A 24,560-nucleotide genomic window follows, 5' to 3' on the forward strand; every position below is an offset into this window, starting at 1 on the left:
TCTTCACTTAACTCCAAAGGATTAAGGTTTCACGTCTGTCCAGAGGCAACTTAATTTTCCCACATTTTGAGGTCTAAACAGCCGGTTCACCTACAAACACACGCATACTTCAGGTTTGTGTCACTGTACCTTGGGAAATTGCAGCAAGCTGTTTTCTCTCTGTCACAGGTTTGGCTTGTGTTTGACACACAAGTTTTACAACTTATTTCACACCATTATTTATTAATTTATTTTTCTTCTAGCAACATCTCAGGAGAGTATCTTCATGGTCTTGATATGTGCCAGTTGGATGTTATTGTTTATTTATACAGGAGCAAACATACTGTCAAACACACGAAGTGAGTTACTGCAGATTTTCTCTACTCGGCATGCGTTTGTAGATACTGGAGGATTTCCTCTTTGCTTAACCTCATAAGTACTGATTTGGGTTGTCTGTAATGTGCAGCATTTAATCGATATAATACAGTGCAGCGTTTAAAATTCAGACTTTCTGCAGGACACATCCCTTTACGATCTGAGACGTTTAATGCCCCTTTTATGCTGTCTGAGGTGGCATGGGGCCGGAGGCAGACCGTCTTTATAGGTCATGTGATATGTGGGTCATCTTGGGGCCCGCACAGCGGATCACCAGGATCAAACGCTTTTTGACTGGCTCTTTCACTCATTGATTTATAGGTACCGAAAGGCAACAGGACATCCAGAGTTACACCTACAGTAGAGACGATTTACACAGCGCTCGGTGACTTGCATCTTAACGTTGACTCAGCCCGAAGTTGTAAAATTGTTAAACGATTCCTGTAACCTTAAGACGGAGTGGTCATTAATTATGCTGGGGTCAGGTGGCAAATTCCACCCAGAATCAGGCCCGGTTGAGCTGTGTGTGAGGTTATTTAGCAAGTCATGAAACCTGCTTCCTTATGCGGTGTCATCCGAATACGGTCTGTCTTTGTCACTCCGTTATTAACTGTTTCCTCAACTTAGAGTTCACGTGTGTCTCAAACTGATTTTGGCCATGATAAAAAAAAAATATACTTGTGTTTTCTTGAACACTTGTCCAAGTAGCTTTTTCAGTTTTAAATGATTGATGGGGAGTTTCCCACCTGAAGTTCACTGACTAGAGTCGGCCTGTGTTATGTATTTAAATGTGCCGCAGTAAGTGTCAGGTTATAAACATTTGATAGGAGATTACTCAAAATCTCCAGCCTTCCCTCTGTACATCACCCTTTCCCTCCTTCCTCTCCTCCTTTTCTCAGAGTCTGGCTGCCCAGTCCAGCCTTGCAGGAGAGAGATGTATTGTGAGAAACGGCTGCAATGCCCTGAGATGATTAGAATGCACACAGGCATGGAAAAAGCACCTATGACTACATTTTTTTTTTTAATTTTTAATTTTTTTTTTTACAAGGGTTAAGTTTAGGCCTCAGGGCTGGGTTTTCTTTCAGAAGCTTTTCACCTCGGGGTCTGGTCTGTGTTCAGACAACAATACCTTGGTTTTGAACATTTAGTCCACCTCACTGCAACCAGACCTCTCTGTACATTTTGAATTCCACGCAGATGCTCAATGTCTGTTATTTGCCTTTGTTAAAAAAAAAAACAACCTATGAACACTTTTGCTACACAGACTTGTTCCAAAATCACTCTATATTGTGATTATAAGGCAAACCGTTAGCAGAAATATAGCATTTTTATATGCCACATATTTATTATTATTAATATTCAAAGAGCATTTAAATATCGCAACTGACAATATGCAGTTTAAAATATTTCATTCATTACATGACAGTGAAAATAGAGAAAGTATAAAGTTAAGTAGAGTAACTTTACTTAGTTACTTTGCACCACTGCTGAAAATGTAGATTTTACGCAGAGTTTAGTGCGCTATGTCAGACATATTAACAACATTTTCACTGATCTGCTAAGTTCTTCTTAAGACGCACATACACGCATGCACGTACGCACACACATCTCGCTCTGTTAAGCCCTCCTACCTGTCTGGCAGGAGCCAAACACGCTGCATGTCGTTGATAAACTTTGGTCCAGCCTCTCCCCCGTGTGGAAAAGCCAAGCACAGAGGCTCAGTTAACCACTGGTTGTTCGGTGATCACACACTCCTGCATGCATCATTCACGCAAACACAGAAAACACTGCTTCTGAAAACTGTATGTGAAGTCTTTAAAATAAAACAGTCGCATCAAGAAAAACCTGATTGGAGTTTTTTTTTTTTGTTTTGTCCGCATCTCTGAATCCTCCCACCAGATGCAACTTTCTTAAGTGGTTCAGTGGGATAGATGGGGAAACTCAGAAGACTGACATAAATGTGCTCTGGAACAAACAGTATGTTGTGACTCAAATTTAGCCGGAGACAAGTCTGCTCCACCCTGTTTCCATTGCGCACCCTTGGATAACAGTGGTGCGCCCTTCACATGGCATCAGAGAGAAACCTTTATCAAGGGCAGTTCAATGGATCCGTTGCTGACACCGATGGGACACCTATAAAATAGTTATATGTATAAATGTTTGACAATATTGAATTTATATTGGATCACTTTGAAAGTCTTTGGTTTGTTCCCAGTGAAGATGCGTCCCATCTATAAAATGACACGTGTTACCTGCGCTGTGAGATAACGGCGTGCTGCCTGACCAGCCTGATTGGACGAGGATGGATGTACCTCACTGGCGCATGGCCAAATTAAGTTTTTTCCCCCCTCCTCCATAGGGTGTCTCATTCACTTTTTAGATGTGCCCCTCCTCCCTAACACTGACGAAATAACTGTGAGTTGGACAAAATTGAACTTGTTGCTTGCCAGCACTTCACGGCTACTGTGGCTGTGTTCAGAACCAGGATCATACCGGAGAGGGAGCCTGCGACTGTGGAGCATCAAGGAGCAGAGGAAAGGCACACCCGGGAGGAAAAGTGCAGCTGCGCCTGTTTGGAGTGGACCTGCTTAGGCACTTTTTACGCACGCATGTTACGCACAGGGACTAACTCATTTTAAGGACGTACATCGATATATTTTTTTTACATTTTATGGACTAAAACACATTTAAATGTGAGTATGTTTTTACTATTTTTTTTTTTTTTTGTAAATAAGTGGCATTATCTATGCATTTAGACTGTTCATCTAAATCAACTATTGTGATGTTATCCAGTATTTGGGAATGAAACAAATCAGTCAGTTTTAGTTAAGTCAATCTTCAAATGAATGAAATAACACACACTCAGTGATGCCTTGTTGTCCTTAGATAACCTCTACCCGTGCGTCCTACTGAGTGAGACAATTGCATTTCTAAAAATCTGCGAGATTGGAGGACACTGCATCGTCATTTTTGTTGAACGCCCAAACACAACAGGTGTTGGGATAAACGTGAGAAGAGTCATAAATAGCACTACATCCAGACTAAAATTCTTAATCAGTTTACGCGTTAATCAATAAACGACGCTACAGGTAACTCAAGGAGACATTTCTGCTGCATTGCATCTTTGAACTGCGCACAAAGGCAAACTTCCTCCAGAAGTCCTCAGCTAATTATTCGCCTGTATGATGCTGAATGTCTGTTGTGCTTTGATTTCCTAGAAATGCAAGTTATTCTGCGAATGTCTTCAAATGTAATTTAACTTGATTAATTGCATTAAAAATAGCTAGTAAGTAATTAATATGAGCATTAATAATGACCAGGCTGCGGCCATTGTCTCCCCAAAGTATATTTTACTTAACTTTACCTTAGGGTGGGTCCCTGGAATTAATTCACCAATCACCGACTACCACTCTGAAATATCTTATGATGACTTTTTGTGATGGCCAGTTTCCATTAGAGGGAGGGAGAGGGAGGGAGAAAGAGAGCGTCTCGTTTTTAAAACAAAGAATTGCCGTTTTCAGCTCCCACTGAGGCCCACCGCTTGTGTTTATACAGTGGGGTGCAAATGAGGGCGAGGGGCTCACACTGCTCTCGTCCTCCTGTCTCCACAAACCCTGAAGTCCGACCCCACAGGAAGTTTTACCTCTCAGCTCCGCCACCCACAAATTCACCGAGGCTGGGGCATTAGATGCGTCGTTTTAACCCCCAGTTTCTATTTCTGACAGAAAGAAATAACTGTAATAAAAAAAAATATGTATTATGCCAGGTAATGTGATTTGTCAGGCAAATGCCACGCCCATTGTACCCGAGGACTTTTAAAATGCAGCAGCATACTTAAGAAGAGTGAGATAAGTAGTTTTATTATGATTTAAACCCACATCTAGTCTGTTATAACTCGACAAATGTACATAAAAGCATCCTAAAGGCTGGTTTAGGTTGTTTACTAACACATCTTTTTAATTTTTCCAACAGATGATACTAAATATAAAACATATCCTGTGGCTATATTGCCTCTGTGAAGCTGCATCTACAACAGGTAAGTTTTGAATACTGCTCTTCTCTCTTTCTTAGTCACTCCTCCATCCATCACCTCTCTTTTTCTGCCCCCTCCCCCCATTTTCTCCTCACACACGTTTGCCTTCTCCTCTGCCTATTTGCAGTTTTTGACATGGCCACATTCAGCAGGGGTCCACACTCACACCATTATGGTTTCAGCCTTCTCAAAGTAACAGACTGATAAGAGACTCTTGTAAAAGTGAACTGTGAAAAAGGAATTGCGGTTCACATGTCGGGCCCCTTGGTCCCCATGGGTCTGGCGGGCACTTGTCCCTCTTGACTCTGTCTCTAGATGAACACCTTTCAATTATACTCCCGGTCTGGGAAGGTGAACAGCTGTTTTCCTTCCCCCCCCCCCATGTCCTAATGAGACCCTCTGTTGGAGCACACAGACTCACGCCCCTGGGGCTGTCCCACCACTGTTTCCATGGCATTCCCCACATTGTTCCCTGTGAATGCCCATCCTCCCCCAAACCCCTCCAAATGAGAAAAGAAATAAATAAAACAAAGGGAAAAAGAAAACAACAACTCGAGGCTGAATCACTGGATGAGTTACCTATTGTCATTCATCTCTGTCTGATGTCTGGTCTGACATCTCCCTTTGCTCTACTAAATCCCCCACAGTACAAATTAGTAATCAGGTATGGTAATAGTTAGCCCTCTCAGATTTGGAGGCAGTCGTGTTCTTCACTGTTTACAGTAGAATATTTAAATAGTATGTAATTTTCAGCTGGGAACAGAGTAGAGAGTCATGAGAGTGGAGAAACATACTATCTATACTATCAGTTTTTTTGTTGGTAAAACAAACAAACAAAAAAACTGCCTGAAAGTACTGGACTGGTAGGGTTTCTTCAAGATGTTTCATCCTCACCCAACCCCAACAATCAAGAAACAAGATTCCTTTGTTTGAGCTTGTTTTTTGGATGTACCATGACCTGGATGGCAAGACCTTTTACAGACGCACTGCCTGTAGGTGAAGGGGGGATTCATAATTTCAGGAGGCAAACATACATAGAGTTGCGCAGCAGCGTAACATGAAGTAACGTAACCATGACACCCACTGGTTAACCAGTCCTTTTCAGCTTAACACAAACATGCTGTACGTACACTGCGCTCAGTGTTAAATGGGTTCCCACACCCATCGTTTTAAGGATGAGGTTTGACTTTCCAAGAGCTACTTTCAAATCATGATGCATGTTTTTTTAATTTTTTTTTTCTTTTTAATAGACTGGGTGTAGTTGTCCCACCCAATCAATTTAACCGAGCTGGGCAGTTTATAGTGTCTGATTGGATCACTAAATAAAAGTGAACAGAAGAGCAGAGCAATATCTGTATTTAATTAAAATTAACTGAAGCTGCATTTAACTATTTTTTTTTTGTTTGTTTGTTTTGCTTTTTGCCTTTCAGCCTCCAACTCTTTATCAATAATCAGGCCGGTGTCTGGGTCCCTGTCGGGGAAGGTGAATCTCCCCTGCTTCTTCTCGACAATCCCAACCTCAGCGCCTGTCATCAGTCCCAACGGAACAGCCATTTCTAGCGGCGATTACTTGCGGATCAAATGGACCAAAATAGACGGGCAGGTGGAGTCGACCGTGCTGGTGGCACAAAATGGGGTCATCAAGATAGGCTCAAGCTACAGGAACCGTGTATCCGTGCCCAGTCACCCCGAGGATGTCGGTGACGCCTCGCTGACCATGGTCAAGCTGCGTGCCAGTGACGCTGGCACCTATCGTTGCGAGGTCATGTACGGCATTGAAGACACACAGGACACAGTTAACCTCGATGTCAGCGGTAAGAGATTCACAGTATCCTTGTCAAGTCACGCTGGGATGAGACTAACAACATGAAAGTTGGAGAGGGTGGTTTCTGCAAGGGTTTAATAATAGTGAAATGTAATACACGTGGTGATAGAAATGTAAACGGCATGAGAGTACTATAGACGCCCTTCTGCTTACTTCGATAGCAAGAGCTACCCAGTAGTTACAGACAGAGTAACCACAGTTTTCAGCTGTTCTTATTTTAGAGGCAATGGACTTTTAAAAAGAGTCAGATGAGACGTGAGGCCCTTGTCTTCACCGTTTAACTGCAGTGTTTTAAATTCAACGTTCTTCCATCTAACCCAGTCCACAAAAATGTGGATGACATTCCAGAAGTTGGTATAGGAGAGCTATTTATCATCTTGGGTGCCACCTTGTCATTGGAAATTGTTCTTTTTGGTGGGGCTCAATGGGTGTTACCGTATCTATTTAGTTTGTCTTCGCTGAGCAATAACAGTATTCCCCCAATATTACAAAAAAATTGCAGTATGCTTGTGGGGGCGGGGCACAGGGATTACGATTCCTCACCTAGTGTCATTATGTGCATTCTGCACGCTCTCCCTTGAGAGGTATTCTGGGAGATATAACTCATGTAGAAAACATGGGTGGATGTCGGGGGGGACACTGAGATAGTTTTGGTTTTCACTGGTTTACAGTCTGCACAACCTCTTTTCCAACTATCTGCAATGTTAATTATGACTATAAATCATATCTTTTGCGTCTGTTTACTGTCCACAAATATGGGGATTTCAGGGCCATGGCATCATATGCAGTTATCTTGTTCATTTGTGGTGAACTGTAGAGTATTTTGCTCATCCTCTTGGTTTATTGCAAAGTTCCTCCTTTCCAAAGAAGCTCGGCGACTCAGTTATTTCACTCATAGTGTGTGCTTTATAAGACATTTGCCGTAATTTACAGCACTGAAATTATGCTAATGAATTCCAGATTGCTATGTTCAAGTTTTTATACAACACTTCCCTAGGTATCTCATTTGAATTTTTTTTTTTTTTTCACCTTTTTTGTTGCCAGGTGTTGTTTTTCACTACCGGGCGAGCACCGACAGGTACACTTTGACCTACGAGAAGGCTGTCCAAACTTGCCGAAACGTCGGCGCAACCATTGCTACCTATGACCAGCTGAAAGCAGCCTATGAGGATGGCTTTGATCAGTGTGATGCTGGTTGGATTGCTGACCAGACAGTGAGGTTAGCAGCATTTTACTGACATATATTTGTGGATTGTATTCTGAGGTGATGTGACATAAGCACAATATTGGATGTTTTTTTTGACTTTTTTTTTTTTTCTTTCTGCGCAGATACCCAATCACAAGACCGAGACAGGGCTGCTTTGGCAACCTTAAGACTAAACCTGGCGTTCGGTCGTACGGAGCCAGGAAACCAACAGAAACCTATGACGTATTCTGTTATGTAGACAAACTTGATGGTAAGCAGTGTTCACTCTTCGGCCGAAATAAATAAATAGACCTCCAAATTATATCACAGAGCCAAACCAAATTACTCTTACAGTGTAGAAAAACACAGCTGAAATACCTTTAATTGGCTTGTTTGAATACATCAACCATGACAACGGATACCCTTTAATATGTTTGGGGGAATTAGGAAATTAGGGTAATAGCAAAGCTTTTAGTAATTTGACACTATGGCAGGAATTGATGTTAATTCTTAATTCAAAATGTGCTAACTTCTCGCTCTTCCTATATGGGATTTGTTCAGTGTAGCCCTGTTAACTTATAACACATTTACATTTAAATTAATTTGGCACAGTTTGCATGTCAGTTAGTTTTATTGTGACGTTTTTATTGATAGTGATGTGAACACACACTGGTGTCAGCAACAGGGTACGCATACGTGTACATTATATACATGCATCAAGAAACGATTTATGTCTTCTTGACCTCATCATTGCTGCGTGTGTTAGATGGTAGAAACGTGTAACATGAGGGAACAGAGGAGGGAATCAGATGCCCACAGACTACCACAAGAATGATCTGGGTACATTGTGGTTACATTATGCGTCTTGGTTGCCCGCAGTGCCCTGGATATTTATTAGCATCATAATGTCACTAATATTGCCTCAAATTTATGTCTCCTTTTTGTGATGCAGGAAAACAAACATGCTTGGTGGAAGCTGTTTTCATATGTTTTGAATTTGAGTAGAAATGTCCAAAGTAATAAATTAACAATAAAACTATGTCTGTGGGCTATAGGGCACTGGCTGAGATAAAATGGGTCTCTAATCACGTAGTCTAGAGGAGGCACAGGTGGAAAACGAGGTATTTTTAAATGTGAAATGTGTTCTCACCACACCAATAATGCGATGTTGGTCATCGGTGTAGCAGACCTTACAGTTAACATACAAAACTACCATGTAAAATGTATATTCTGTATATTTGTCTGTTGCCTGCTTTTGAAAGGGATGACATTCCTGGGTGGAAAGCATCTCCTAATCTCAACACTCTTGTAAATCAATTGGGATGAAACCAACAAGGGATATTTGAAGCGTTACGCCCAAGACTAACTGAAAACATGTAGTCAATCACTCATCCCCTCTTGTAATGTTGTTTGGTTTCAATTAAAATTTTGCATTTCTGTAATCATTTATATTACCCTGAAAGCAAAACCAAATGCTCATATTCGTCATTAGACCCCAGACTCTGAATATGAAGGTAGAGAGGAAGCAGTAGGGGGAATGTAGCTCACTCAGCCACAGAGGGAAACCCAACGTCCTGAAATACAGACAAGATCATTGACAGGCAACGCACATTGTCTACATTGCTTTCCCACCTCAGATGTAATAATATGAATGAACTACTGTTGTCCTGCATCTGATCGGTGGGAGACGTTTTGGGTCTGTGCCCTGCACAGCTGTGACTTCAGTTAGCTGCTCTGAAAGGTCAGAGTCGTGTGAAACCCTCTGTTCTCAGTGACTTGCTTTGAGTAATTATATTTTTTGGCTGTGATCTCCGCTGATTTTATTTATTTATTTTTTCTGATTTTTCTTTTTTTTTTTTTCACTAACCCTTCATTGCAATTTCTCCTTTTTGATTCAGGTGAAGTCTACTATGCTCCTGTGACCCATAAGATGACTTTTGAAGAGGCCAGTGAAGAGTGTAAAAAGAGGAATGCTGTCCTGGCGAGCCCTGGCCAGATCCACGCTGCTTGGCGACAGGGGCTGGACAGATGTGACTATGGCTGGCTCTCCGATGGCAGCGCACGGCATCCCGTTGCAGTACCCAGAATTAAGTGTGGGGGAGGCCTGCTAGGTGTCCGCACCATGTATCGCTACAGAAACCAAACTGGCTTCCCAGAACCATCTAACAAGCTAGGGGCTTACTGTTTCAAAGGTAAAAACTCTCTCTGAGTCGTTGTTGCTGTTTAGTGTATTCACATTATGTCACGGAAGAAAGTGTTACCTGCGTATGACGGATCACACGTAGACATATTTTGATTTATAAGTGAGTGAAGGCACAGACTATGCCCTGACACATCCAGGCCTGACTGTAAGCAGCCATGAGCTCATCCCCTACATTTATTCAGTCTTGCTTCCCCACCCTTTGATTTTATGCTGCTTTGCACCACTGTACACTTTTCCCACATCTGAACCACACCAACATTTAAAGATGTCCTCATCGTCTGTTGTTCTGTTCAGTTTGTGTCTGTTGTTTCACGCCATCTAGTACTATATAGTTTCACTGACGACCACAACAACACGAGCAAAGCAGAGGGAGGATTTTCTCATGAACATTTTGCTTGTTATGTGCCAGACGACAGCGTCCAGTTGACCTCACTGTCTCGCTTCGGTCTCCCGCCCTTTTCTGAGGCAGCACAGTTAGCCAAGACGAGACTAACATCATAGTGGTAAACCCTATTTATTCTGCAAGAAATTAATGTAATTAAGTGCTCTTTATTTCTAAAAAAGAAAGATAAATTGTAAAAGCAATCCCAACCCAAATGAAAAAGTATGTAAATTTATCAGTTTTGACATTGGTAAACTTATTTATTTATTTATTTATTACTTATTAAGGGCTTAGGTGTACAGTAATTAGTAATGACCTGTTGTTGCAAACAATGGTGATTACTGACCATGAGGAGAGAAGGGAACTTAGATAAGGATTTCTATAAATAGTGATGCTTCACGGTTCACTACAAGTGAGCAGATTTAGCCTAATCCCTCAAGATGTGTGTTCTTTGCTAATCGGTATCCCCCACGGCAACACCAAATGACAGATGATAGTTGCCGTTTTAAAAAAAAGCAGCAAAAGTATCCAATACCACACCTGTCAGCCTTTTTAGCCTCATTATCTGACTCGTCTTTCACCTCTCATTTCCGTTGTCAGTTTGCCCTCCGTCATTCTCACTTGTACTTATCAGAGCAGACGTTTGGATAACGGACAAAGCTGCTGCTGGACTTCTAAATTCAGTCATCCTTGCTGACCCTTGACCTAGTCTTTCCATCTTTACAAATGAGAGGTTGGGCAGATAAGCTGTCTGCTGCCTGGCCATTTACTGCCCCTGGGCCATGCTAACTCTCGTGGTGATAAGTCCCCCTGGAGTTCAGAGGGCACATAAACAGGCCACCCTCGCCTCCTGCTCTGTGTATTCCATGTCAGCCCTCTCAGTCATGTTGTATTTACACCCCAGTGTAAGTGCTTTTCAAGTACCCTCGTTTGGTGGGAATCTCTCCGTCATTTCCTGCTTTCCCGCTTCCAATAGTATCTCAAATGGGAAAGATACTGTAAACCTATGTCGCTTAGATTACACAGAAGGACAAGGAGAGTGCAGGCAGGAGCGGACAAAAAGGAGGGATACTTGGTCTCTGACTTGTTTTGGGATTGGCTTAAAGAAAACAAAGGCAACAGCTCAAATGCATCAGTGAGATAATGCAGTCCCTCCGAGAGCAGGCCCTGTTTTTCCTGTTAGGGAAAATTGTGTGTCACACCACCTTACACCAGATTTCATGAAGAAAGGGGTTTAGTACGTAATGGTCAACAGCTGCCTTACGCACTCTGTCTGCACCACAGAGGAGTGCTTACTAAAGCGGTTACACTGGTTTTTATGGGTGTGAGGAAATGAGAGAGCATGGGAGGATGAAGGAGGAAGAAGGGAGGAAGGGGTACGCTCAAGAAAATTAGAGAAGAGATTAAAGGATGTGCTCATTAATAAAACCTTAGAAATAAATACTGGTAAACCTTTGAACAAAGATGTAGATCAGAGATGATCAAAGATGAAATTAGGACAAAATACACGTCTGTCCACTGTCTGCTGCAATAGAGGATAAAAATAGTCTCAGATCTCTTGTTTATAATACGGCAGTCACCGTCATGGGAAGTCTTTCAGGCAAATCAGGAAATATTTAGAGAACCATCCAAAGTGCCCTTCTTTGATTACACCTCAGAATGACCTCATTAGCAACATAATGTCCGATTTGTCCGACAAGAGGAGGCCAGTCCTCATTGTTGAAGATATCTTCAGTTATTTGCCCTCAATGCACAACAACACATTGTTCCATAAAAATAGTTGGTGGAGGGAATTAATGTCACAGATAGTCATGAACAATACTAAGAGCTAAGAGAAGAAGTCCTTCAAATTAAGGTTTCTAGGAACCTTTTAATGCGGGCCTCTTTAACGTTGAGTGTCACACTGGTGTTGCAGCTATTGCATACTGTGCAAATACAATCTAGGACTGATGATTATAGATTTTCAGTGATGATATGTGTAGTTTCTAATTATTTTGATTCAATGTGGTTGTGTTTGTTGTGTAGGGAGGAGAGAGATAATCAACCAGACCTCCTTTGTGGATTTGTCAATGATACAAACTGCCACGCCGACCATCAGTTCCACGACCTCCACTCCTTTACTGGAGAGTACCACCGCAGAGCAGTCAGCGGACTCTACAAGTCCTCCATCTATGTTCTCTACCAGCATGGCTCCGCCTCGCCCCACTCCTGGTCAAGAAGAACAACTAATCACAACAGTTGCACCCTTTATCACGGAAGAACACGACGACACTGATGCTCCACCACAGTTTACCATTGGAGACTTTGTAAGTGAATCTTCTTCCCACCGCGGTGATGCATTCACAGAATCTCAGATCATAAAAGAAAGAACGGATGACTCTGTGCCCGTCGAGACGCTAACCGATCACTCAGTGATTGAGGTCAGCACACTCCAACCCGATGTCCTTTTACCAGATGCTTCTCTAAGCACAGAGCCCAAGTTCGCAGAAGGAAAGACAGAGGAAGCTGTTCCATTCACTGGGATCCCCACATCAGTGATCTATGATCTCACTGACACTCCAACGGATTCAACAGAACTGACCAGCGAGGAAGAAATGAGCTCGTCAGAATCCACACCGTCAACCTTAACTGTTCATACAACATCGTCCGATCCCTTTGTTGATTACTTCCCTGATGATATTGATATCAGTTATCATGTAGAGGGAATAGCACCTCCTCGCCAGCAGGTCACACCCTCCAGCCCATCAGACATAACAGATTCTGATTTCACAACTAAAGGAACAACAGTTCCCACAGAAACTTCCGGCACTCCATATATGTGCAACACCCTACCTGCCACTGAGTCGATCACAGAACTACCAGAGACCTTGAGTGCCGCAACACAAACCATCCCACCAACTCGGGCTGCAGAGACACAGGCCACACCCATGGATGCGACAGCCGCTTCTGTCCTGATTTCCAGTGAAACCTCAGCTGTAGATGTGGCGTTGTCAACATCTGCCCACGTCTTCGATGAGTCCTCCACTCAGGATCACAGTAGTGAAACCCTGACAGAGAAAGACACAACAACAGAGATGGGCACAGAGTTCTTTACATCTGCTCCCGCGTCTTCAGCTGTGGCCACCTCTCAAGGTACAGGAGTCACAGATGAGCAGTCCATCCAGATGACAACAGTCATGCAGATTCACAGTGTGTCAGGTAGGACATACCAACACTATCTTAAATGTTTGAAGCTTTACATGAAATATTTGTCTCTGAGGCAAAGGACTGGGTTATTTGGTTGGTTTTTATGATCACACAAAAGTAAAACAAAAGAGTGATGTTACAAAAGTTGTATGGTGCATTGTATGTGAGCTTTGTTTTAGGCTGGCCAATAATAACTTTGTTGCTGAAGTGTAGCTGGAGATTGGGGTGGGGGTTAGCTATGCTGTCCAAGGTGCTGAAGTCAGACTTTGAGTTTTGCCCGACATGATTTCTTCTAACATTTCTGATGCATTTTGACTGCAAACAGACGTTTTTCATGGTTCAGTGATTTGATGTTGTGGCAACTGTAGTGTCAGTATGGAGTGAAAGACCAGCAGCGTGTTTGAACTCATGTCCGCCTGGTGTGACATTTTTTCTTTTGTTTCGGCAACTGGACAAAATGGGGTGTTTTGTTTCCCGACTCCCCCTGGCTCACGTTTATGCGTTTTCACTTGCTGAAAGACTGCTTAGCCGTAGGAAAGAGTCTGGCTGAGCAGATGGTGTGATTATGATTTTGACATAGACAAGTGAGCGAAGGTGGAGAAGTGAAAAAAAAATCAGCAGCTTTAGAGCTGTGAAAATGCATGTGAAAATATCAAAGCTACTTTAAAACCTTAGAAAGAACACCATCCAGGCTTTTATTGCAAATTATTGATATATGCAACCATTATTCCATTTTAGTGGATTTGGGGTGATTATTTCCTACAGGGATTACAAAAATGTCTCTATTTGATATATGTCAATTAGTTTATTATAGACATGACTTAAATACATTTGACTAGGCTACTGCTAAATGCACATTCAGGTCATTACATATATTGTGCATAAATATGTAGACTCACTGGTTTTAATTGAAGCTGGTTTGAATCCCAAACTTGCAGCCTGTGGTCAGCACCATATTTTCCCTTTTACTTGTTAATCGAGCACTATTTTGCAAAATGACCATCTGCACACTTTCTGCACAATATTTAAAAGATTTCTGAATCGGAGTTAGGTGGATCCAGCGACTAACTAGAACCAGCGTCTTGCAGAACATCTGTGTTATTTCACTTTAAAGTACTTCAGCCCTGGCTTCATTTAGGTAAATATCACGTGCTAGCTCACGTGCAAACAGCCACTGCATCTATAGTCACCTGCTGAGCCGAACCGGATCCAAATAAATGCACGCTTGGTAGAATTCGAGTTTGAGAATAACTTTGCGGTAGCTGTTGAGGTTGCCTGAGAGAGCGGTGATCTGCGCTCCAAATTATACACAGTCAAAGTGCTACTGTGTTTACCAGTGCTCTGTATGTGCTGTCTGCTCAGTTTAGCTGCCACAAGTTATTTAATTACTTTGCTTCTGAGTTTTGTCCGTGCATAAACAGTAATGCGCTGCAGGAGAAGTCAATGCAAATGCAATGCCTGTCTCTATGCTCTGTGTGTTTGAGCTGCATTTCTGCTATGCATTTGCCATATTTCTCTCCTTGTGAGTGCACATAGCAGCTTACTGAGAGCCAGCCTGGCAGTAACAGAGTTGGCAGTCTACCTGAGTAAGCACAGATGCCTGTCTTCAGCACAGACTGGACACCACAGCAAGAGGTGATGTCACCACTAACTCACAGTCTCCCTTCTCTGTCAAGACAGCTGGAGGCTGCCTGACCAAAGAGAGCGATTATAGCTACTTTTACTGCTACATCATGTGACGTAGCTCAGCTGAGGCACTCGAGGTCTCTTTTCTGCCCTCCCAGTTTGTGTGGGAAAAGCTTGTGGAAAATATTGTGGCATGGGGAGAAGTGTGTTGTCTGGCTGCGTGGTAACAAAGTTCACAATAATTTCAGGGTGTTAAGAATTCACGCAGTGGATGTTCATTGTGCCCCAAAACCTGTCATTGTGAACTGGGTCCATGTGTTTCTGATTAATTGATGACAATTAAATTCGCTGTTTACCAAGTATGGCTTATATGGCATGTTGGTGACCTTGGTGACATATTCGTAGTCTGAGGCGTGTCAACCACAGATGTCACCAAACAATTCACAAAAACACCAACAGCACATTCTTAGTGTAATGAAAGATCAATTTAACATACGGTCCAGCAAGGCTTGCTGAGCTCATCCATATAGGAATAGTTTGACGTTTTCAGAGATACCACACGCTTCTTTGCTTTCTGTTGAATTAGTGAGTAGACTCACATATCTGCACATTAAAAGTTAACCTTTTTAAGCTATACTTAAATTTAATGGGATATACTACACACAGCGTTTTAACAAACTACCTCCTAAATGGGGATCTACTAAACTATTGTGAACATCACTTGGATGGGTGATGTTTTAATGTTTTGCTTTTTTAATATATATATTTTTGCCATTCATTAGAGAATCAGGCTGTTTTCTGTTTAATTCTGTGGGTTTTTCCTGATTTTTCCCCAATGCATTACATTGCACTGCACTATAGTAGCCGCTGACTGTGTCTGAAGAAATGTAAGCGACTTTTCAGTCTTTCTATATGAGATTCTTTATTGATTAGGACAGTGGTTTCTCAAGGAAAAAAAATGTGAGCTGCAGTAGCATGACAAGACCGGTAGCTGCTGTCTTCAGTCGTCTATCATTGTGGACATTCACAAGTGGGAAGTGTAGAGTATAGGGGGATGTTTCCCATTTTCCTTCAATATATATATATATATATATATGTATTTGTATGTTCATCACACTCGACAGTGCTTTCCAGTTTCATATTCTTTGTCCCAAAATTAGTTAGTGCTTTAAATAATTTTCTAGTCCTCAATGCGAGACATGAATCTAGGCTACAGATTGTTGGTTGTTTGCAAATGTGTAAAAATATAAAGGGGAAGTAGGAAAGTGCAGATAGATTCAGAAGTTGTTGGACTCCAGTTTCCAGTTAGTGTTTGTGCCCAACCTTGCTATGAAGGCTATTGTGCTCTTTTGGAAGCTTCTGCACAGCCGGGCGATTCTGCTGGTTGAAGTGGGGGGCTAGAGTGGGGGGCTTCCAAGTGTGTTTTGAGTTTGTGGGTAATTTGTGTGGGTCCATTGCATGAGTTCCCAAGACTGACATGGATTTCTAACAGGTGTCTTTCAGCAAATGAGCACGTACAGGTGTTCTTGGTTGCAACCAATAATCTTTCTAAATAATCATTTGTGGGAAACAGGTAGACACACGCACACACGCATAGAGAGGGTGAGGGAGAAGCTTTTGTGTATGAATAATCTGTTAATCCCCTTTGCTTGTACATTCTCTAAACACTGATAAACAGCTCCGATTTTTAATTGCCAAGCATGACTACGGTGGTTGGGCTATGGCTATGGCTCACATTCAAAGGACATGACTGGGAGGCAGGCTTTTGTAGGGAGGCTGGACCAGACTCAAAGAGCCAACACAGTGTACTTACTTGACTTACAGAAGCACTTGAACTCAGGCTATGTATGCTATGTGTTGATTGAAATCTATTAGCTCCCAGTGTTTCTTCAGTAACTTGATAGCTGTTTCTGTAGATGATTAGGACCACTATCTTGCTGCTTCTGTGTCAGATTTAAAATTAGGGGCAGAAATGACGTCATTTAAGGGAACCTCTATTTGTATCACAAGGCGAAGGCACATAAATAACACACTCTGACTATATCCAGTATATATCTACAATATTTTTTTGTACATATGCCCGATATAGGTGGTATCTCCTGTGCTACTATTGGCACACAGGTAATATATGATATATAATATAAATGACCTGCTAATATAATATAATTCTTATTTATATCAGCCTTTAGTAAATCAAACATATGGAGGCTTTGTCAATAATGTTACATGGTCTGTCTGTGTACAAGTGGCCTCTTGATAAGATTTTCTTTTCACATTAGTAAGGAGTGTAAATCTCTGAATTATGGTTTGGATGAACTTTAGACACCAGCTTGGTCAAGGCTTACAAATATGTTGGAGAGAGATTTAATGCTTTATAGCTTGGTGTTTTGCAATGTTTGTGTATTTCTGTATTTTTTATATGCATAAAATAATTATTTTAGGAGGACACTCAAGAATTGTGGAAGCTTTGTTACTGTGACAAACACTTTTTTCCAAGTTGACTCAATATATGTAAAAAAAGTAGTTCACACTGTGAGCATTTAGGCTGCAGATGCTTTCAGTGTTTAATGTCCAGTTTTCCATGCGTTATTTTTGGGCTATATCTTTTGAGAAATCTGAAATCAACACTGGAAAATGCATATCCACATTGACATAGTGGACTTTGGGTTATTTATAACCAAAGTGTGGTAGTGTATGGATATTAAACAATTCTGGTTAGCTAGTATGGCTGCACTTCTGCTGAAAGAAGGCAATTATGTCCAAGATATGGAGGTGTACTTAATCCTCAAATGCTGACAGTAATTTATGGCTCAGTTTTACTTTAAAGCACATTTTCTAATACTCTAGGACTCACAGGATAGAACTTATTTATAAGGTTTGCTAAAATGTAGCTAACTGGGTAACTTTTGTGCATGTGTTTATGTGTATTTGATTATGAGCCTGTCTCACTAGTTTAATGTAGAGTTTATTCTTCATAACCTTTGCTTTACCACTGAATCTGTGAGTTAAATTAAGCATAATTTATCATTTATTACGTGGGACATTGAGAAACTTCAGTTAAAAAACAGAGGCACAGATTTTAAAAAAAAAACTAACAAATAAACAAAAAGATTTTTGATTTTGTCATACAGTCATATTTTTTTTAATCAATCGTGAATGGGGAAAAATGATTTTCATAATTAAAACTGAATCACTACAGTTAAAGGTTTGCCTGTCTTAGTAGCGTCTTTACAGATTGGGCTACTTTTATTTGTTTCAGTAATAAAATGGTCAATGTCATTGAAAAGAAAAAGGATTTAGGTGACTGCTATAGTTATATATTATATATATTATTTGAGGGCCACCCATGCAGCACAAAGTCAAAACAAAGAAGTAGTCAATATTTAGTGAAGTTCAGCCTTTGGGAGAATGAAGCTCAGAAATCTGTGGGTGTCAAATCACCTTGTGATTCTTGTTGTTATTATGGCTCAATACAGATTTGTACGAATCTGGTGCAATATTTGTCCTGTTATACAATGAATAAAGCAGCAAATTGATAGGATAAGATCTATGGATAAGGATACAGTATGGGTCCATAAGATGGATAAGATGTTGAAGATCTACAGCGCCTAGCGTGGGAACTCTAAAGAGACCACAATACCTGCATCGTCTATTTTCTTCTTCTTTTTTTTTTAAATCTTTTTTTATGCCATACAATGTATTTACATGTTGTAATGTTGTGGCCTTCTCTGTAACATCTTCAGGACAGTCTGCGACATTTTCTGCTTTATCTACATCTCCTGTCTTTCAAACTCCATCCTCTTGCTTGTCAAACTGTCGTTTTCTTGAATAAAGTCTGCACCGTTTGCTGCATGTCATACCTTCTCTCTAACCCTCTCACCCCATGACATCCCATCTCTTTTCATAGGCTTTGACTGTAATGACCAACAGACTCTTAAAAACAATCGATATTCATTTCTAACACACGAGTAATAATCAAGTGCTTCCAGTCCAGTCCTGCAGAGATGATCCCTGTGACAAGTTGACTAAATTAGACTTAATCTCTAAAAAAATAATATTGAAGTGGTATACTTAGGTGTTTCTTCACTGACAATGAAAAAAATTGCACCTCTTCTTTGTGATTCATGGGACAATGTGACTACAATTTATACATTCGTAGAATTGGGAATTTTTTTTTTTTAAACATTGTCTCTGTTTTGAGAGAGTTAAACTTTAAATATCACTTTAAACTTTTATTTTCTTTGCAGGTGACCAGACTCCACAGCCACTTGATGCTCAGTCTCCTGTCATACCAATTGTACCCGACCATCTCTCTATACCTGACGGTGAGACAAGTGGAGATACAGACCCTTTGCTCGAAGCTGCTGTAACCATCACTCCAACCATCAGCTTTAAAAATGGTAAACAGGAGATCACACTGGAGCCACAGAGTCCAGAAGAGAAAGAGGCCAAAGGTACACAGATTTTGACAAATGTGACAACTTTGGGAGCCAGCGAGGATATAACCACAGTGTTCGATTCTAGCTGGAGTTATCTCCCTGTCGTTAGCTCCATTGAATCTACAGAGGAACCCACAACAACACTGACCTCTACAAAGATCCCAGATGTATCTGAATATGACACTGATATAATCCCAATAGTTGAATCAACGTCTTCCCCCATGAAGGATAAACTTACAACAAAAGTCCCCACAGACAAAGACTTAATGTCCATTCCAGCCTCAGCAGTGGATGAAAAGGCTTCATCAACAACAAGACAGAAATTTGAAACTAGTTCAGCTGCTATAGATGCCACTGACTTCATTCCTACAGTAACACCAGCCAAGCCTGAGATCACCAAAACTAAAGAAACCCAAACAGTAAAGGCTTATATGATTACCTCCTCTGTCAGTAATTCGTCTGTACAAGGAGAAGTGGACGAGACAGGGATGACTCCCACCTATGTGAAAAGTGACTCAAGTGTTACTCAGAGAGAGGAGGCTGAGGATATATCTCCTGTTACTTTTTCAGCCAAACTTTCCACAGCCAGGGAAAAAATGGAAACCAGAGGGGAAAACACATCTGCCACTCCAGCTGCAAAAGACAGTACTCAGTCTCTGTTACAGACTGTGCATAGTTCCTCCTCTGATACTGAGGGGAAAACACCAACATTAACTAGTGACTCACAAAGAACTACTGAGATCCAAACCCCAAAGGAATTTGCCTTCACCACCATGACTCCTTCAGTATTTAGTAGTTCAGCCCCTCCTGAACTGATAGTCGAGACTCAGACAGCGTCAACTTTAGACATAAACAGCACTGCATCATCAGCACCTATACTGACTGAAACTTCAGATGGTAGAGTCACAAGTCAAGGAGGAAGTACAATCAGACAATTACCTTCCATCTCAACTACAGAGATAGTTGATGAAATGTCTACACCAGATGAGGAGGGTTCAGCTGTACAAACAGTGAACACTTTTACAACAAGTCCTCAGTCACATACCTCAGTACACCCTGCAACACCCTCCATAGCCTTAAGCCTTGCACAGAAAATACAAACAGCAGGCACAGATGAAACATCCATTACAGCCACTAGTGTATTGGAAACTTCAACAGCTACCATTACACATGAAGAAAGGGAAAAAGTAGAGACAAAAACAGATTCCCCCTTACATACTGCTTTTGAAATTATTATGACAACAATGGCCTCATTTACTGATTTTTTCAGCGAGCACTCAACAGTGAAACAAGGAGTGTCAGGAGTTACTGAACTGCCAGACCAAACAGTGTCTACAGGTGAGGAAATTGTCACTGTTGTCACAGACGATAAGACTTCATTAGATCAAACTACAAATAGAGCTTCAACAGTGGAATTCTTAAATGTATCTGGGGAGACTGCTGAAACGCAAACTTTGTCAACCACAACCTCAGAAATTGCATCAGGCTTCACTTCTTCAGAAACATCTGGAGATCGCAGTGATTTAAATGTACTTTCCACTATTTCTTCATTCTTAAGATCAGTTGCTCCTGCAGTTATTAATGCTTCAGAGTCTTCATCAATCTACAATACGGGAAAATCAGTATCACCTGATGAACAAGAGACTATGAGCACCAGTAAGACTGAGGAAACGTCATTAACACAGACAGTGTCAGCTGAACCACAAGAGACTGTTACCCCGAGTAAGTCGGAAGATGTTTCAGTAACTTCTCAGGAAAGTTCCACTTTCTGGACACCAGATGAAGACAGCTCAGGTGAACCTACAACTCATGTCTCCAGTAAACACACAACAGTTCCTACAGGTTCCTCATTATTAAGTACAGAGACACCAACTCCTCACTCAGAACAGGCCAAAGACAGTGCTCACACAGATCAGACAGAGACATCCTCTGTTACTGCTGTTACGGATGAGACTGACAAATCTCCAGTCATGACTATAGTAGATACAGAGAGTTCAGGTGACCAAACCACCGACATGTTTACACCAACGGCTTCTGCCGGACCTACATCTTCATCTTTGTACAGTACCGAGGAACCAACAACAGTATCACCTGGACCAAGTGCAAGTATTGAAACAGATAAGACAAAAGTACCATTAGTGACAGATGAGTCATCAGTTTCTCCAATAACAAGCTCAGAGACCGTGTCTCCTAGTTTGTCACCTGTCCTTTCCTCAACTGTTGGAGACAAAGACATCAGTAGTCAGTCTTCAACAGCAGAATCGATTTCTTCCATCAGCACATCAACTATGGAACCCACAACCACAACACTTTTCATGTTTGTTGAGACAGAGGGCTCTAAAGACCAAAAGGAGGACTTTACTATTGATTCGTTGACTGTATCAACCACTGTCTCTTCGGTCACCAGAAAAGAGACTACAGCCATGTCCATGTCAGAAGAAAGTGAAACAGGGGACACTTCAAAGACAGCTGGGACCACGGCCTCGTCACTCTTCAGTACTGAGAAACCAACATCAGTGTCAGCTGGACCACAAGAGACTGTTACCCCGAGTAAGTCGGAAGATGTTTCAGTAACGTCCCAGGAAAGTTCCACTTTCTGGACACCAGATGAAGACAGCTCTGGTGAACCTACAACTCATGTCTCCAGTAAACACACAACAGTTCCTACAGGTTCCTCATTATTAAGTACAGAGACACCAACTCCTCACTCAGAACAGGCCAAAGACAGTGCTCACACAGATCAGACAGAGACATCCTCTGTTACTGCTGTTACGGATGAGACTGACAAATCTCCAGTTGTGACTATAGTAGATACAGAGAGTTCAGATGACGAAACCACCGACATGTTTACACCAACGGCTTCTGCCGGACCTACATCTTCATCTTTGTACAGTACAGAGGAACCAACAACAATATCACCTGGACCAAGTGCAAGTCTTGAAACAGATAAGACAAAAGTACCATTAGTGACAGATGAGTCATCAGTTTCTCCAGTAACAAGCTCAGAGACCGTGTCTCCTAGTTTGTCACCTGTCCTTTCCTCAACTGTTGGAGACAACGACATCAGTAGTCAGTCTTCAACAGCAGCATCGATTTCTTCCATCAACACATCAACTATGGAACCCACAACCACAACACTTTTCATGTCTGTTGAGACAGAGGGCTCTGGAGACCAAAAGGAGGACTTTACTATTGATTCATTGATTGTATCAACCACTGTCTCTTCAGTCACCAGAAAAGAGACTACAGCCATGTCCATGTCAGAAGAAAGTGAAACAGGGGACACTTCAAAGACAGCTGGGACCACGGCCTCGTCACTCTTCAGTACTGAGAAACCAACATCAGTGTCAGCTGGACCACAAGAGACTGTTACCCCGAGTAAGTCGGAAGATGTTTCAGTAACTTCTCAGGAAAGTTCCACTTTCTGGACACCAGATGAAGACAGCTCTGGTGAACCTACAACTCATGTCTCCAGTAAACACACAACAGTTCCTACAGGTTCCTCATTATTAAGTACAGAGACACCAACTCCTCACTCAGAACAGGCCAAAGACAGTGCTCACACAGATCAGACAGAGACATCCTCTGTTACTGCTGTTACGGATGAGACTGACAAATCTCCAGTTGTGACTATAGTAGATACAGAGAGTTCAGATGACGAAACCACCGACATGTTTACACCAACGGCTTCTGCCGGACCTACATCTTCATCTTTGTACAGTACCGAGGAACCAACAACAATATCACCTGGACCAAGTGCAAGTCTTGAAACAGATAAGACAAAAGTACCATTAGTGACAGATGAGTCATCAGTTTCTCCAGTAACAAGCTCAGAGACCGTGTCTCCTAGTTTGTCACCTGTCCTTTCCTCAACTGTTGGAGACAACGACATCAGTAGTCAGTCTTCAACAGCAGCATCGATTTCTTCCATCAACACATCAACTATGGAACCCACAACCACAACACTTTTCATGTCTGTTGAGACAGAGGGCTCTGGAGACCAAAAGGAGGACTTTACTATTGATTCATTGATTGTATCAACCACTGTCTCTTCAGTCACCAGAAAAGAGACTACAGCCATGTCCATGTCAGAAGAAACTGAAACAGGGGACACTTCAAAGACAGCTGGGACCACGGCCTCGTCACTCTTCAGTACTGAGAAACCAACATCAGTGTCAGCTGGACCACAAGAGACTGTTACCCCGAGTAAGTCGGAAGATGTTTCAGTAACTTCTCAGGAAAGTTCCACTTTCTGGACACCAGATGAAGACAGCTCAGGTGAACCTACAACTCATTTCTCCAGTAAACACACAACAATTCCTACAGGTTCCTCATTATTAAGTACAGAGACACCAACTCCTCACTCAGAACAGGCCAAAGACAGTGCTCACACAGATCAGACAGAGACATCCTCTGTTACTGTTGTTACGGATGAGACTGACAAATCTCCAGTGTGACAATAGTAGATACAGAGAGTTCAGGTGACGAAACCACCGACATGTTTAACACCAACGGCTTCTGCCGGACCTACATCTTCATCTTTGTACAGTACCGAGGAACCAACAACAGTATCACCTGGACCAAGTGCAAGTATTGAAACAGATAACACAAAAGTACCATTAGTGACAGATGAGTCATCAGTTTCTCCAATAACAAGCTCAGAGACCATGTCTCCTAGTTTGTCACCTGTCCTTTCCTCAACTGTTGGAGACAAAGACATCAGTAGTCAGTCTTCAACAGCAGAATCGATTTCTTCCATCAGCACATCAACTATAGAACCCACAACCACAACACTTTTCATGTTTGTTGAGACAGAGGGCTCTGGAGACCAAAAGGAGGACTTTACTTATGATTCATTGATTGTATCAACCACTGTCTCTTCAGTCACCAGAAAAGAGTCTACAGCCATGTCCATGTCAGAAGAAACTGAAACAGGGGACACTTCAAAGACAGCTGGGACCACGGCCTCGTCACTCTTCAGTACTGAGAAACCAACATCAGTGTCAGCTGGACCACAAGAGACTGTTACCCCGAGTAAGTCGGAAGATGTTTCAGTAACGTCCCAGGAAAGTTCCACTTTCTGGACACCAGATGAAGACAGCTCAGGTGAACCTACAACTCATGTCTCCAGTAAACACACAACAGTTCCTACAGGTTCCTCATTATTAAGTACAGAGACACCAACTCCTCACTCAGAACAGGCCAAAGACAGTGCTCACACAGATCAGATAGAGACATCCTCTGTTACTGCTGTTACAGATGAGACTGACAAATCTCCAGTCATGACTACATTAGATGCAGAGAGTTCAAGTTACCAAACCACAGA

At 41.8% G+C, this 24,560-nt stretch overlaps 2 protein-coding genes across 2 annotated transcripts; both read left to right on the top strand.

Moving 5' to 3' along the window:
* The first annotated feature begins 2,818 nt into the window (after positions 1-2,818).
* LOC125012568 (versican core protein-like) lies at positions 2,819-7,722 on the top strand. The gene is made up of 5 exons (XM_047592566.1): positions 2,819-3,047; positions 4,327-4,390; positions 5,818-6,201; positions 7,257-7,431; positions 7,542-7,722. The coding sequence occupies exons 2-5, from the start codon at positions 4,327-4,329 to the stop codon at positions 7,702-7,704; spliced, it is 786 nt and encodes a 261-aa protein (XP_047448522.1). The 5' UTR covers positions 2,819-3,047; the 3' UTR covers positions 7,705-7,722.
* On the top strand, positions 7,338-23,691 carry LOC125012042 (flocculation protein FLO11-like). The gene is made up of 4 exons (XM_047591636.1): positions 7,338-7,669; positions 9,297-9,590; positions 12,009-13,181; positions 19,043-23,691. The coding sequence occupies exons 2-4, from the start codon at positions 9,329-9,331 to the stop codon at positions 23,689-23,691; spliced, it is 6,084 nt and encodes a 2,027-aa protein (XP_047447592.1). The 5' UTR covers positions 7,338-7,669; positions 9,297-9,328.
* The last annotated feature ends 869 nt before the right edge of the window (positions 23,692-24,560 follow it).

Source organism: Mugil cephalus, chromosome 8, assembly GCF_022458985.1.
Source record: "Mugil cephalus isolate CIBA_MC_2020 chromosome 8, CIBA_Mcephalus_1.1, whole genome shotgun sequence".
Taxonomy (NCBI): domain Eukaryota; kingdom Metazoa; phylum Chordata; class Actinopteri; order Mugiliformes; family Mugilidae; genus Mugil; species Mugil cephalus.

Excerpts from the sequence above, each read along its gene's own strand:
- LOC125012568 (XM_047592566.1), top strand. The coding sequence starts at position 4,327 with ATGATACTAAATATAAAACATATCCTGTGGCTATATTGCCTCTGTGAA. Across the intron at positions 4,391-5,817 it reads TGAAGCTGCATCTACAACAG|CCTCCAACTCTTTATCAATA; the intron begins GTAAGTTTTGAA and ends TTTGCCTTTCAG. Across the intron at positions 7,432-7,541 it reads ATTGCTGACCAGACAGTGAG|ATACCCAATCACAAGACCGA; the intron begins GTTAGCAGCATT and ends CTTTCTGCGCAG.
- LOC125012042 (XM_047591636.1), top strand. The coding sequence starts at position 9,329 with ATGACTTTTGAAGAGGCCAGTGAAGAGTGTAAAAAGAGGAATGCTGTC. Across the intron at positions 9,591-12,008 it reads AGGGGCTTACTGTTTCAAAG|GGAGGAGAGAGATAATCAAC; the intron begins GTAAAAACTCTC and ends TTTGTTGTGTAG. Across the intron at positions 13,182-19,042 it reads GCAGATTCACAGTGTGTCAG|GTGACCAGACTCCACAGCCA; the intron begins GTAGGACATACC and ends TTTTCTTTGCAG.